General features: G+C 36.9%; 1 protein-coding gene across 2 annotated transcripts in view; it reads left to right on the plus strand.

The window, feature by feature from the left end:
* Nucleotides 1–4,121: 4,121 nt before the first annotated feature.
* Nucleotides 4,122–15,192, plus strand: part of pcsk2 (proprotein convertase subtilisin/kexin type 2) — a 35,568-nt gene continuing 24,497 nt past the window's right edge. For both annotated transcript variants that reach the window (XR_006928867.1, XM_046876898.1), the window contains exons 1-5: nucleotides 4,122–4,660; nucleotides 5,814–5,918; nucleotides 10,738–10,851; nucleotides 11,227–11,335; nucleotides 11,464–11,501. Coding sequence is in view for 1 of the 2 variants with exons in the window: in XM_046876898.1 (XP_046732854.1) it covers nucleotides 4,478–4,660; nucleotides 5,814–5,918; nucleotides 10,738–10,851; nucleotides 11,227–11,335; nucleotides 11,464–11,501 (549 nt within the window). In the remaining variant the exon portion in view is untranslated. The remainder of the gene's footprint in view (nucleotides 4,661–5,813; nucleotides 5,919–10,737; nucleotides 10,852–11,226; nucleotides 11,336–11,463; nucleotides 11,502–15,192) is intronic.

A 15,192-nucleotide genomic window follows, 5' to 3' on the forward strand; every position in this document is an offset into this window, starting at 1 on the left:
ACACCCTGATGTGTAATTCAATAATCGACAGGACTGTGAACGTGATCAGAATATCATCCGAAATATATTATCCATTTTGATGACTTACATTTAAATAACATGCTACAAAGCTATTAATAGGCTGTTGCTGGAAGTAAATCAGAGAACAAAAAGCTTTGCTTAACCCATACACTATAGACTGGCAAAGCGAATGATTTTGTTCTTCCTGTGAAAAGAGAACGTGTGGGTGTGCGTACATGCAAGATTCATCAGCACTGAACGTCTGCCGGACAGAATGATACTTCACAAGATCACAAAGTGTCTGGTTCCTTCATCAGCTTCATCTCAGCATGCATCAGTTTCTTACCTGTCCTGAGACAGAAATGATCAATGACTACAAATATGACTTTTCTAATTATTATCAGCAGCACGGTTTTCAAGCCTTTATGATAAAGATAATGTTACAAATATTGTCTTCGCCGTATTTTAGCAAGCAAGAAAACTTGATTGAAGCTTTTCCTTGTTAAATAATGCTTTATTTCATAATAAATTTTTATTAGACTTATGTAGATCAGCTTCCATATAAGTTATAAACTTCGATTTGATTTACAGAAATTCCAAAATCACAAATGATCACCTTCTGATTAATCCTATTAAGAATTCAGCAGCACTGTTCCAGACTGATGGTAGATTGACAAAATCAGATGCTGCCAAGCTGCAGGTGGTTTACTGTATAAAGTTGAGAAAGATCTAAACTACTGAGTCAAAATAAATATCCAGCTACAAGTGCCTAGATATATAAGACCAGGTTACAATTTTGACATAATGTGTTTGTTTTGAATCTTTTATAGAAACACTTGAAGCTAGACTCGAATCCACTTTATAAGACATGCCAATACACCCGCTCACTCATGCAATTACCCAATCAGCTAATCATGTGGCAGCAGCACAATGCATAAAATCATGCACATATAGGTCAAGAGTTTAGTTACTGTTCACACCAAACCTCAGAAGGACTTTGACTGTGGCACAGCCGTTGATGCCTCATGGGCAGGTTTGAGTATTTTAGAAATGGCTGATCTTTTGGGATTTTTATACACTAGAGTTTACATGGAATGGTATACAAACAAATAAACACTAGTGTGAAAAAATCTCGTACATTATAATGATGTGGATTGCAGTTCAAATAATCACCATTTATAACCATAGTGCACTGAAAAACATCTCAGAAGATACAGAACACCAGAACCTTGGGGTGAATAAGCTGCAATGGGAGAAGGCACATCATGGCAGCACTCCTTCCAAGGATTTGGACTGTAGACAGTTCCAGAATGTACACATAGTACACTGTATTATGTTTAGCATTCAGAGCAATATACAACTACATGTTATGTGATTAAAACCGTACACATATTTATCTTGAGCTACGCCAGAATCGGCCAGACGTTATCTTTTTTTCCACAGGCTGCTTCAAAGAAAACGACTTACACAAAGGTCTGGTTCTTGCAATAGAACACAATGTGAGCTAAATAAGTCCCTCAACAGTGAGACAGTTACATATTTGCTTTTTTTTTTTTACAAGGATTTAATAAGTCTGGTAGGAATAAAAAAACAAAGAATTCACTTTGAGTCTGTAGTTTTAGCAGAAAGATATTTTTTGGAGACTGAAAGTTTTTATGGTATGAAACATTAATTTATCAAACGTTTAAATTCTTGTTCTGTTCTTTGATCCTATGCAAATGTCTTCTCATTAGCATGTAGAAAACATACAAGCAGTTGTTCCGAAGATCTTTATTCACTTTATTCACTTTTACATTTTGTTAACCGAATGAAACCTAAATTAAATAAAAACACAGCCGTATGAACTTCTCTGTTACCTGTCAAGTTTTACGTATGCATGTTGATGTTATTTAGAGTTTTGACTTTGCACTCATTTGTAAAATCATTTGTCTATTCACATTTGCATATTCTAATCCATCTTTCTCCCTGACTACCATTATAACATCCTGCCTGATATGCTCTTGATCATCTGATTGAAGTCTCAAGCATCTGAATAAGGCTCGTTCCCAAATGCATTTACAGAAGCAAATCGTTGTGTATTTTTATCCACAATTGTTATGTAATCTACCATATACATTCACGCCTATAACTGTATAGTGATATTTGCTGTACCGATGTGAGATTACACTTTTTTTTAGATACCATGTTTCTCAACATGTGCTTGAATGGAAGCATATACAAAATGGATATGACAAATACATTATGAATGAATTTTTTATGAAACACAACCAGACCTTTAAGGAATTGAATTAAATTGAATGTGGAACACTTATATAAGCAGCAATGAGCCATCTGGTATTAGGCCTAAAGATTTTTTTTCCGCCCCTTCCCACATGGCACACATGCCGTACAAATACCCAGAAGGCCTATTACTCTAGTGAATGTAAATCTCCTGCAGAAATAAAAAACACAGAGGACACACTGTTCCAAAAAGACAGTAGATATGTTTAGTAACAAATATTGCATTCATGCAATTTTCCCCAAAATTTGTTATTTTTTGTTTTACATTGTAAAATCCTTGATATACCAGGATGTGTGTGTGTGTGTGTGTGTGTGTGTGTGTGTGTGTGTGTGTGTGTGTGTGTGTGTGTGTGTGTGTGTGTGTGCATCACAGTAATTAAATTGTGTGTTAATGTCTCAGGTTTTTGAGCCAATAAAACCATTACACTTAAGCTATCGATTTGTCCATGGAATGCCCTAATGTTTGCTTATTATGTTGCTTAGAGCCCAACACTTACTGTCAACAGCCTATATTAATAACCAGTTTACAGAAAATGTGATAAATTAAACAGTTTATTGAACACTGGAGTATCATATGTTTTTGTTGACATTTTATTAAACAAATTAGCCATTTGAGAGTGCGTGTTACAATGTGTTTTATCATGGAAAAATGATTATTGTGTCATGCCTCACACCCTGACCTGTTATAAAATCACTCTGTTTCTGGCTTATGGCTTTTTAATAGAAAATAGTAATAGTAGAAATCTTTATTTTACTCTAGTTTAATTTACAGGTATACATTGGAAAATATAACTCCAAAGACTTTTGGATTTTTAATGTTATGAGTAATGTGTCCATTACAGCATTAAGCTGTTTCAATAGACAGCAGGTAATACACATGTAGACGTGTATTGTAGTGCAGACATGACAAACTCAAAGCCCCTGGGACACCTCTTGCTGGCGGATATATTATATTTGGCCTGCGATGTAATATCATACATCTATTATAACCTCCACAGCAGAGTTTACATGCTCCATCACTAAATTGATGCCCCATCGCTGCCTGCAGTCTACTTTTATGCTCTGCATGTTTGGAGGTTACTGAGCAGCTCAATTATGAGGATGAATTTCAACTGTAATTATTATCAGTTATGAAATAATTAATAGCGATGGAACTGTAATAAATGATAAGTCGATGCCACCCAGATGAGGATGGGTTCCCTTTTGATTCTGGTTTGTCTTAAGGTTTCTTTCTCATGCCTCAAAGTTGTCTACATATCTTTGTAGACAACTTTTATCCTGATAGTTTCCAAAGCTGAACTGACAGCCAAGAAAAGATGCCAAGAATTCTGTTCAAGCAAATGATGCATGAGAACAAAATGTACCGCTTTTACTGACTGTTGTGTTTTCACACTGTATTCTCTATCCTCTTTGTCTTGTTGTTTATTAAATCTTGACAGTGTTTGGCCCTTTAAATAAACCCAGAATTGTATCTATGATCAGGTTTGGCACCACTGCGATAGAGTCATAAAGCACCGATTCATCATAACAAATCAGAAATTGTTCGAACATGTTGTGACGTAAGAATAGTTCGAGCATTATAATAAATCTAACGGTTAACAGTAATTAATCAATTTGGAAATTGAATAATTAACTGATGGAAGTAAAAATTATTTTCTAGCGCTTAGACTATACTAGACTGGGGAATTCTCCATGGTGCTGAAATGAGAGCAAGAAAAGAGAGAGAGAGAGAGAGAGAGAGAGAGAGAGAGAGAGCGATGGGACGGAGAGGCGGAGAGTCTGATTGCACGTGACCACGCCCACTGCAGGGCAATTGGCGGAGCGTCACGTGAGTGAGACCCACACGTTCAGGCCACTGAATTATAGATGAAAGCGCTCGAGTTGAGAAATGTAGAATCGTGTGTGTGTGTACGTGTGTGTGTGTGTGAGTGTGTGTGTGAGTGTGTGTGTGTCGTCGGCGTCGCCCCCCACTTCCCGACCCCGACCCTGCCGCGCGCACACCCCGGCTCGCGCAGCGCACGACGGCGTCGTTCCGACTCTTCATTCCCGAACCACAACAATCCACAGGATGAAGAAGACAACCTGGAATCCTGGCAAACATTGATAGAAGTCTTCGGTTATTTATTCTCTCTCTCAAAACAACAACAACAACAACAACAACAATAAAATCCCTCAACATCACAGAGACACAAAAGAGATGCTCGGATCCGTGAAATGCGGGACAGCGGCGGTCCTGATGATGTTTACTGCATTGCTCTTCTTTATAGGAGCCACAGAGGAGGCACTTCTTACAAACCATCTTCTAGTGCAGTTACACGAAGGAGGGAATGAAGATGCTCACCAACTTGCACTTGAGTACGGCTTTGGGAGTGCCAGGCAGGTAAGAAAATCACAAAACACACCTATATAGGTTATTATTTACAACTGAGTTTGTTACTGTAACTTAATAAAATTACTAACAAAACAACAATCTTGCAAAGCCTGTTAGCAGATTATCAGTATTTATTAAAGCTTACAAAGAATTGAAGAGTCATTTCTTCACTTACAAGTAGAAAGTTTTCAGAGCCAATTATCATTTGCCCAGTAATTGTTTTTTTTTTCCCTCCTTTTAAGGTGAAATGAGGCTTTGCGTTATAATCAGTTAAAGTTTACGAACCACAGTTTGATTAGTTTTCTGTTCACTAACAAGAGTGTTTTTTACTTCACACACCATAATAAAGACACTTAAGCATGAGAACATGAATATATTAAACAAAGAGTAGACATTTATGGAAATAAAAGGCAATTGTTCATTAAACAAAATATGAGGTGTGTGTATATATATATATATACTGCATGGTTTCCACAAAGGTTTATTTCTAATAATAGAAAATACATCTCCCTGTTCACACATCACTGAAACCCGTCGCTCGTCATCCATTTCTAAAGCACGTTCACCTTCTGTATCATACCACTTACTTATTCAGTCCTAATAAAGTGAATTTATTACTAAATAAAGGATATTATTATTATTGTGAGTAGTTTGGGCAGATGTCATGATATGAACTGTGTGTGTGTGTGTGTGTGTGTGCAGTGGACTGTTACAATATCTAATGATGTGGAACGCAGGATTTGTCTGGTTAGGCATTCAAAATGTTCCCTGATTGTAGACCAGTGTTTGGATTCAGCAGATCTCACACTCTGTATCACAGAAATTTCTCAGTGATCCAACTTTGTAATTGGATCTCTGCATAGTTTCTGTGATACAGCATGAGAGATTTTGTGAGATCCGCTCAATAGAAATACTTTCTCTCGCTTAAATGTACATTTTTTTATCTTAACATCTTGAGCTGATATTATACACCTGGTTGAAAACTTTGAATATGAATTCAAATGGATATTAATTACGGCCAATCCAGTGGCCTTGAATCAACCTTGAAATGTAAACCATTACAAACACTATATATTTGTTCCATCACTGGGCTCACAACTATGTACACCTTAAGCCTTTACTTTATAAAACCCTCACACATTCTGTTTGTCTTTTCCACAAGCTTCCATTCGGTGAGAGACTTTTTCATTTCTACCCTCGGGACACTCCCAAAACAAAACGGAAACGCAGCCTTCATCGCCGCCAGCATCTGGACAAGGACCGAAGGGTAAGAATACAACCTCAGAGTTTAGTTCCCATAGAAACCAACCAAGTTCTGTGTCTGGTAAACAGTAGTTAATGGGAGGATGCAAAATTTTTATCACAACGTTTTCAAAGGTCTTTCTAATGACAGTGATCTCAACATACTGTACAAAATAGCATTAATGGAGATTGAAGAGCAGTTTAAATTGTTACAGTATTTTTTTGTCTATTTATTTATACCTATGCGCTGCATCAATCATGGCCAACTTTAGGGCTTATGCCCTAATGGGGAAAAATTAAAGAATATAAAATTCGAAGTTTGTAAGTTGGGGTAAGCAAGGGCCTTGCTCAAGGGCCCCAAGAGTGGCAGCTTGGCATTACTGGAGCTTGAACCCCCACTTTTCTGATCAGTAACCCAGAGCCTCAACCACTGAGCTACCACTTCTCCAAAGCAAAGCTCACGTTTCACATTTATAAGCAAAATAATATTTAGAAAAACAGATATTTCGAAAAAATCTAAATTGTGCTGCTCCACTTTGTTCATTATTTGGTTTAGTGTTTATATAAAGCCATCCAATTAGTACAAACTGCACCTTGCTGAAAATTGAAATACTAAATGATTTGTAAGATATATGGGCCCTTTTGACTGTAAAAAACACAGTAGTTAGCTCATCGTTAGGAGGAAACATAAAACTTTGCAGAGTGCACCGGGTTTGTTAATAAAAAATAACGGTGCACTTTGTTCTTAGCAGTTGATTCACCTTGCAATATTTTTTGGGCGAAGAAATAAATATAAGCTATAAAACTCACAATTAACACACCCATCATTCCACATCTTTGTCTTCCCTGAAAAATCATGTTGAACCGACTTGCTGGAAAAGGTGGAAATAAAAACGGATGCCGGGGGGAGCGACCGATTCCGCTGCTTCCGCCTCTACTGTATATAGTAATTCATGAGGGTAGATTTATGCAAATTGCTGTGCTGGATGCACACATGGCCTTCAGGATAGACTGAGGCTCATCATCATACACATCTGAATAAGAATGAATGTGGTGTTTATGCTGCTATTTGAGGAGAATTCCGGCAGAAGCAGTGTATTTATCAGCAAATTTACACACAAGACAGAGAAAAAGGCTTGAAAGGGCACAATTTCCATAAACACTTTTACGAGCATTTTTGCATTTTTACATTTTTTGTAGCTGATAAACCTTGGGAAGTAAACGATTTAATAAGGAGCTGCTGGTCACCCAGTTTTAGCTTAGGTTCTAATCATTTCCTGATTTATATAAGTACTGTGAGCTACATAAAATTATATCAATTAAAAGCCTGTGTTTTTTCTAGTCTTTAGCTAGGTTTTGGTGGTGCCGTCTAAAGCCTCAGATCTTCTGGGTTTAAGATCTTCTGGGTTTGAGATCTTCCTGATCTGAGATCTTCCTGATCATCTTAAGTTTTAGCCCATATGCTTCAATGTTCAACATGTTGCAATACTTTTCTGCTCACCACGGTTGGAAAAAATGTTTTTTGGAGTTACTGTATCCTTCTAGCAGAGCTCTAACCTCTCTAATCTGCACTTGCTGGCTGCTTTTCAAACTATTGGAAATTAAGATTGCATTATTAGGTGATTCGCCTAATAGTATGGATGAGCAGGGTTATAAGGTGTTCCTATTAAACATCTTTTCTGTATAAAACGTTGTGGAGTAAAAAAAATGAAGTGTAGGTAAGCATTAGTTCACTTTATAATCTGATATAAATACTAAAGGTGACAACCCAGAGATTGTACCTCATATAATGGTGTTGAAATGTACACATATAAACTAAACCTGCTGCAGTGCATTTTAAAATGACTGGCAACACATTTAAAAGCTGAAATAATCATTAGGTTTATTAGCGTCTCATCAATTCGTGTGTCAGGAATCAGTAAACGTTAAGCAGAGGACCACACGGATTTGAGCTGGTTACCCTTTCGGTGATCAATGCAAGGACATAGACAAGCTTTTCTCATCTTTTGAACTCTATTCAAGTGTTGTTATAGAGCGCCCATATTGATCCTGTGCTCCCGTGTTCCTTCTTTGCCTCAGCTCATGCTCAGTGCCCAAGCTGTTGACTGTTTACACTGAGACAATCCCGGTGTTTGCTATGCTCTCCATCCTCTTTATCTGTTCCTTTTCTGTCCATTTAAGCTGCTGAGTAACTGCCTCATTATATACCACACATGACCTTTTACCTACCACGCCGTAAAGTCCGTGCACTGAAAATGATTTAGACTCTAATCTTTATTTTTTTTATTGATTTTTATTGTTTTTTTTTACTTTGTTACATGTCATGGAGCTTCAGTTTCAAACACTGGTTCTTGGGTACCGTTTTGAGGAGCAGCTGCTGACTGCTGAAGCTTTTGTTTTAATGTCCTATAGCTCATGGCACATGAACAGAAGTGCTAGAGCTGATGAGAGAGGACTAACTAAGTAACAGTTAAGGCTGACAACATTGCATATATTTGTTTTTATAGCATTTGTCGGTATTTTATTGAGTTTTGGCGAATCAGTATGGTATCAGAAATAAAAACGGATGATGGTTATCATTGTTCTCTGTGTTGTAACGATACATATTTTATCCAAAAGGATTTTTGCGCTCAACATAAACGTGAAGGTTTTAGGCAGCAGAGTTTACTTAATTTAAGTTTTTTCCATTGTTCATGTAAGAAATTTATATGAAAATTCTTGTATGAAAATGGGATATGGTTGTACTTAAATTGACAAATACTATATCACAATTTTTAAATCAGTAGGGGATTGATTAACTAAACCAAGACTTATTCCATGGATATTCCCCAACCTTAGTGGTTTAATGAATGTTTAAATAAATCAAAATTTGTAATCCTTTGCTGTGGTGTAAGAGGAATAAAACACTCACAGGGCAACCCATGAATGCCTTTTGGGCATCCTCACATAATCCACTCATGGAATCATTTCTATAACAGCATGTGCATGAAGCAAATGTTTATAATGTATATATTTGAAAGATTTGCAACTTTTGCTCCTAATTCCCCTCCCAAGAAGCGATAAGATAGTGATCAAAATGTAGCATTCTGAGATATTTCATCTTTGAATTGAATGTTATCATTAGGAGGATCAGCTTTTGTTGTCAAGATGCCACATAGTCACAAAAATCAGAGATTCTGATGTTGCTGAAGTGCAATTTTTCACCAAAATAATTTCAGCACAGCAGAACAGATGGAATAACGGTGGTGTGGAAAGTCTACCCAGTGAGTCTACCTTTCCTTTCAGACTGTTTAGACTGGCTAGTTTTTACCTAATCTAAAATAAAAAAGCAAAGGCCACAGCACAAAATGTATACAAAGCTTAACAATCAAAAACAAGGCACTGCTGTGAATTCTCGCCTCTCTTAGTCATTTTCTTGAAACCATTTTTCTTGAAGGCTTGACAAGAATTTAATTAAAAATAGCATTTAGCAAGCTACCTGCTCCCACAAACCTCCCCCCTGACTCTCATTTATTTTACATGACAGCTGGTGATATTCACTTATCTGCATATCTGACAGCGATGGGCAGAGGGGCAACTAATGAAATCTTTTGGAAATTATAATTGGAATAACTGATATATGATGCCACTAAAGTAAGCAAGCCAGCAGGATTAAATTAGTATATTCAAATTCAACAGCATGTTCATCATGTCTCTTGTTGACAGGTTAATTAATAGTCTATTCATAAAGCTTTGACAAGTGATGTAAGGGTTTTATAAATTTTTTGTCAAAAATGAGCAATGCGTTGTTTGGCCTTTAATACTGGACATAAAACCTTTCTACCCAGATCAGCTTTTATTCCTTAATAGTTTTTTTTCATTTAAAGATGAGATATTCGTCATATTTCAGTTTTTTATATGGTATGCTGAGCTTTTCTTATACTTTCATCATTTTCTATCCTAAAGTAACTCGAGTAACCACTCTTTACAGCCGTGATGAGCAGAAAAGCATTTTTTTAACATACAAAATAAAAAAGCATGAGACCAAATCAGATCCCACTTTTAAACAGTGAGGCTCCACCAGGGACCACCTGTAGAGCCGATTACTAGGTTTGGTGAGCCTCTGCTTACTGTAGAATCCTGTACATTCCTGTTCTTGGCTGACACGAGTGGAACCTGATGTGGTCTATATGTACATATTCAATCATACCATCCTTCCTCGTCTTATAACAGGTCTAATATGGAAGACAGCAAGTGCTTTATATAACTTGTATCCCATGTGAGCTAAGATATATCTCCATTTAAAATCAGGATACCATTTCAGCATATTCAATTCAACTGTTGAACATACTGACAGCACCAAACAGGAATATACTGGGACATGGCTTCCTCTTTAATTATAGACTTGCTCGTTTATTCTATAATTCTCGGTATCACCTTATATCTATAAATTGGTGAATACTGATAGAGTTTATTGAGTCGAATGGCATATTTTGGACATAAATTATGTATAGGGATTTCTATATTATTGTGTATAGTGATAGTTTTGATGGTAAGTCTTTAATCTGTGCCGTGCCTGTTTGGTGAAAGAACATGCAAATTTTGGAACAGGGATTCTTTTGTTCTAAAAAAGGCCTTATCACACCACATACTGTCTGCGAAATGCGCATCCGGTCTCTGTAGGTTTCAGCTTCTGTTGTGATCTGGGGTACAGCCCATGAGATTTGATAGAGTGATAAATATGTCATTCAAAAGACTCTCATTAAAAAAGTATTTCCATCATAAACAAAAAAGCTTTTTGTAAATGTTTTTGTGACGGGGGAACGATTTCAGTCCGTGTTAACGGTTTAAATTTTGCGTCACAGGTAAAAAACGTGATCGCGCAGGAAGGATTCGAGCGCCAGAAAAGAGGCTATCGAGACATCAGTGATTTTGACAGCGGCTTGAACGATCCACTTTTTACCAAGCAGTGGTACCTTGTAAGTAATTACAACGTTTATTGTCGCCGTGCCTTTTTACGTCTGACCTTCACTACCATAGATGTTCATGGCAAATTAATCAGAATGGTCGATTTTTCTCACCAGCAATCAGTGTCAGGCGTAATCCTCCATCTTCAACACGCCTTCTCTATTCTTCCACAACTTTATCATCCTCTGGAAACTATGTCTGCTTTATGAAAACAGAATGTCACCTTTATTGAGCTTGTCAGTTTTAAATGTTTCCCAGCACTGGTCTATTATCAGTGACCTTTATTTTGCTTTGTAACGTTGTTGTGGCTGTGACTAATTTTATAACGTCCACACACCTGGAGTGTTCGACTCATGCGAAGGGGTCCATATTGTGCTGTTGATTAGATAAACACTGGGCAGGCAGACGGCACTCCCGGGCTGGACCTCAACGTGGCTGAGGCTTGGAAGATGGGCTACACTGGAAAAGGAGTGACCATCGCCATCATGGATGATGGTATATGAATTTTTATTTCTCTTCCTATTTTATTTCTTAACTTCTAGCTACCTGTGTCATATCTTTGAATAAGCTGTTTTGTTTATATATGAATTTATACCACTGAAAAAGTATTTTTATTTAAACAGGTATTGACTATTTACACCCAGACATCGCTTCCAATTATGTAAGTATATGGATATAACTGAATATGAAATGTTATTGAATCGTATACAAACAGATACCAATAGGATGCACATTATTATCTTATTTTATGACTATACTATATAAAAATAACTCACGGTATGCCATAGTCTGAGCTCAAATTGGAGAGGAAAAGAAGAAAGGTAGAGAGAAAGGAAAAAAATACAAAAGGATATAAAAAAAACTTGATGTGATGCAGGAAACAGACGAGCGAAATATTTAAACTTTAATATCAAGACGTCACAGAGCAATACATTTATACAGCGGTTTATTAGCAATTATTATATAATTGGAATAGAATATATAATTGGAATACTCAGGAGCCAGCGAGGTGGAACAGCTAATCGCATTCTCACCGAAAGGAAAAGCATTTTCCATAAAGTCTTTCTGCAACAAGAGATTTGTAACCTGTCTAACCAAAAAAAGGAATTCATATATTATAAAATTTATGTGATAATAAATCGTGCAATGTTATCAATGCTGTCCTACATTTATGACATTTGGCAGACGCCCTTATTCAGAGCATCTTACATTTATCTCATTCATATAAATGAGCAGCTATGGGGATAAGGGCCTTGCTTAAGGGACCCAGAAATGATTTGCATGGTGTGGCTGGGATTTGAACTCATGACCTTCCAATTTAAAGTCCAATGCATTAAACACTGGTATAGAGACAAAAGGTGAAGCATTTAAGAGAATGAAATTTATGCATTTTTGTTTGATGAATAATTCAAATTATTTCTTCAAAAATTCATGCATTTAGTGCGCTAATGTTTGATAACTAAAAAATAAATTCGAATCATATTCGCTTGAATTGTCCATGATATTTTCTTCCTTGTTGCAGAATACGTATTTAATAAATAATAATAAACTAATAAATGTTTTTTTCCGTAACTGCATCATAGCAATGAAAAATGCTGCCGTTCTTCCGTCACTAATCTCAGCCAGGAGAGATTTTAGAGCTGACTGCAACAGAATCAATATCTCTTTAAACACCTTTTTTAGTGAATGCACACTGTAAAAACAGGTATATGTGCTATGTTCGACTCAGGTGATGTCCTGATATCGGGGTTCGTAGTCTTTTGACTGAAGTGTGTGGGCTTCGAGTCTTACCATGTCTTTGAACATCAAGGAGCCGTAACCCAAAAATAACCTTTGCTTATCTATGTCGCTGGGTGATGCCAGCGCACGCTCCGCTGGGCCGATGTCTCCTGCCGAGCCAGGCTGAAACAGTCAGTTACTGCCTCCTCCCCCCTCTCCTCCTCTCTTTTCCTCTTTCCTTTCCTTTCCTTTACTCTGCGCTCTCTTGCCTCCCCTCCTTCCCACTACTGTTTTATTTAGCACCAATTTCACCCAGAGCTCCAGCTCTCCCCATTCCCTCTGAATTATCAGAACACATGCAGGCATCTTTTGCTGCAGCGTATACAATACACCAGCTCTACAGTGCCTGAGGAGCAGGACACGCTGCTTTATTTGTCTCTATTTTTAGTGGAGGAAGATCGTTTGTAGCCTCCTAAGAAAATAAATTGTAATACATTTGCTCAGCTGAAGGAGCAGTGTAGGTTTTTGAATGCACTTGACTGCATTTTAAGGTGGCAGCCAAATGGAGGTTTGCCAGAGCTCTTCTTTCTCTCTCTCTCTCTCTCTCTCTCTCTCTCTCTCTCTCTCTCTCTCTCTCTCTCTCTCTCCCCCCCATTTCTTTGTTTCTCTGTCTTTCTGCCAGACATAACAGATAACAAGCTCAAGCTGTCAGCTCTGTGCAGTTTTATGTATATTTCTTTTCCCCCCATGAAGTTGCCATGGCAATAACTTGATATCTTTTACATGCAAAGAACTTCCCATCTTAATCTTTTTAATGTTTATTTATATAACATGTATTAACAGTTTAGTGCAGTATTTTTATGTTATAACGTGATGCACGTTCGTCTAAATTCTTTAGGTTCGACAGACACCTTAAAACATGCCAATGTGTAGAATAAACATAGTATATATATAATGATACCTTCTGCTTTCTTTTCAAGTATCTTCTCAGATATGTTCATTTGTATGATTCCTTGCAGGTGTGTCTGTATATGATCGCATCACTGCCAATTAATTGCATGGTTTCTTTATTTTGGACATACATTTTAATTTTTATTGCAATTCTAAATAACTCTTTTTAGTGACTAGAACATGTGGGTATTTGGTAGCACATGGTTGATTTGTCCTTTATTTTGCTCATGATATTAAATCAATGCTACCACTATTACTACTTTGTTATGCCTTCGAAACGTCATGAGATCACTTCCCCATGCAGAAAGTAATTATTGCATGTAATGGTCAAAATGTAGTGCTAGTAGAGGCCCATTTGGGCAGGAAACATGCTGCCCCAAGCGTTTTATTGGTACTATGAAAGTGGGGAAGATCAGTTGATAGGACACTTAATGATATCTCTTCCTCTATGCTCATCTTGCATAATGTGACAATGGTAATGAAAACCACATTTTATTGCAGTTGAATTTTGTTTTTTGAAAATTCATTTGCATGGTAGTTCAAAAAGAACGATATTTTAGACTATTTTTTAATCTTTTCCCTGATTATGATGAGGATGCGATTAGCAAGTTTAATCCACCCGGTTGTCTAGCTAGCTATGTAACTAGCTTTGATGTTAATGTTTCTTTGGAGCGCAATTATCTGCAATCAGAAACGGTGATTGTACCAAAATGCTGCAATTCCAACAACCGAGAACAAATTTATTTACAAATGAAAAAATCAACTAAGGGAGTTGTATTAGTTGATGTTGTGTAGGTCTGTTAATCTGTGCTGGGGCAGTGGCTTTCTGGGTTTTTTTTTTGTGGGATTGGTGTACAGTTTAGGTGTTTATTCAATTCTTGTTCTTTGGGTTACTTTGAAAATTCTGCAGATTGCAGTCTATAGCATAAGTCAAGGCCATAACTTACGTCATCATGAATGTTATCCTGCGCCGCCAAAAGCTCTTGCCATGAACCACATCTTTTTAAATAAGATGGACCGGCAAACGTAAAAGAGGAGTTGAAAAGAGCACATCTTGACAACATGCACTCAGGCACAGCATGCTATTGGCACTGTACAAACCTTGTATCTCTTACTGAGCAAGGAAATCCTGATAATCTCTGGAGTATGTTTTATTGTCTTTTTAGCTAGAACAGTCTGGCGGCTTGTGAATTGTTCGAAGAATGTAATATTAGTTGTTTTTTTTTCAGTAATTACCCGTCATTTTCGTTATATAAGGGTAATGGTGCATCTAGCAACCTATTATTTTAGATCTCCAGTAATCAGCTTGAGCTGTTTAGACTTGCGGTCTGTTATTGTTGCTGCTGGAAGTCAGTTTTAGGGAAGTTACGAGTATTTGCATGACTTTTCATGATTTCTATTTCTATTTCCATTGTTAAAGAACCTGGAAAATGTAGATTTATGCTACATTCCAAAGAGGCTTTTTTTACTACTTAAACTACATCGTATTTCATAACAAGATTTGAAAGAAGACACATTTTAACACAAACATTTGTCCAAGAAACCAGAAAGTACAAACTCCTTAAGACTCTTCAGACCTATGTGTATGGAAGTCGTAAGCGTCCATGCATTATAATGTTTTTGTTGTTGTTGTTTTCTTGTGATCACAACATAATTTTCCCGCCATAACAAAAGTTGTTTTC

The sequence above is a fragment of the Silurus meridionalis genome, chromosome 2 (assembly GCF_014805685.1).
Source record: "Silurus meridionalis isolate SWU-2019-XX chromosome 2, ASM1480568v1, whole genome shotgun sequence".
In the NCBI taxonomy this organism is placed as follows: Eukaryota; Metazoa; Chordata; class Actinopteri; order Siluriformes; family Siluridae; genus Silurus; species Silurus meridionalis.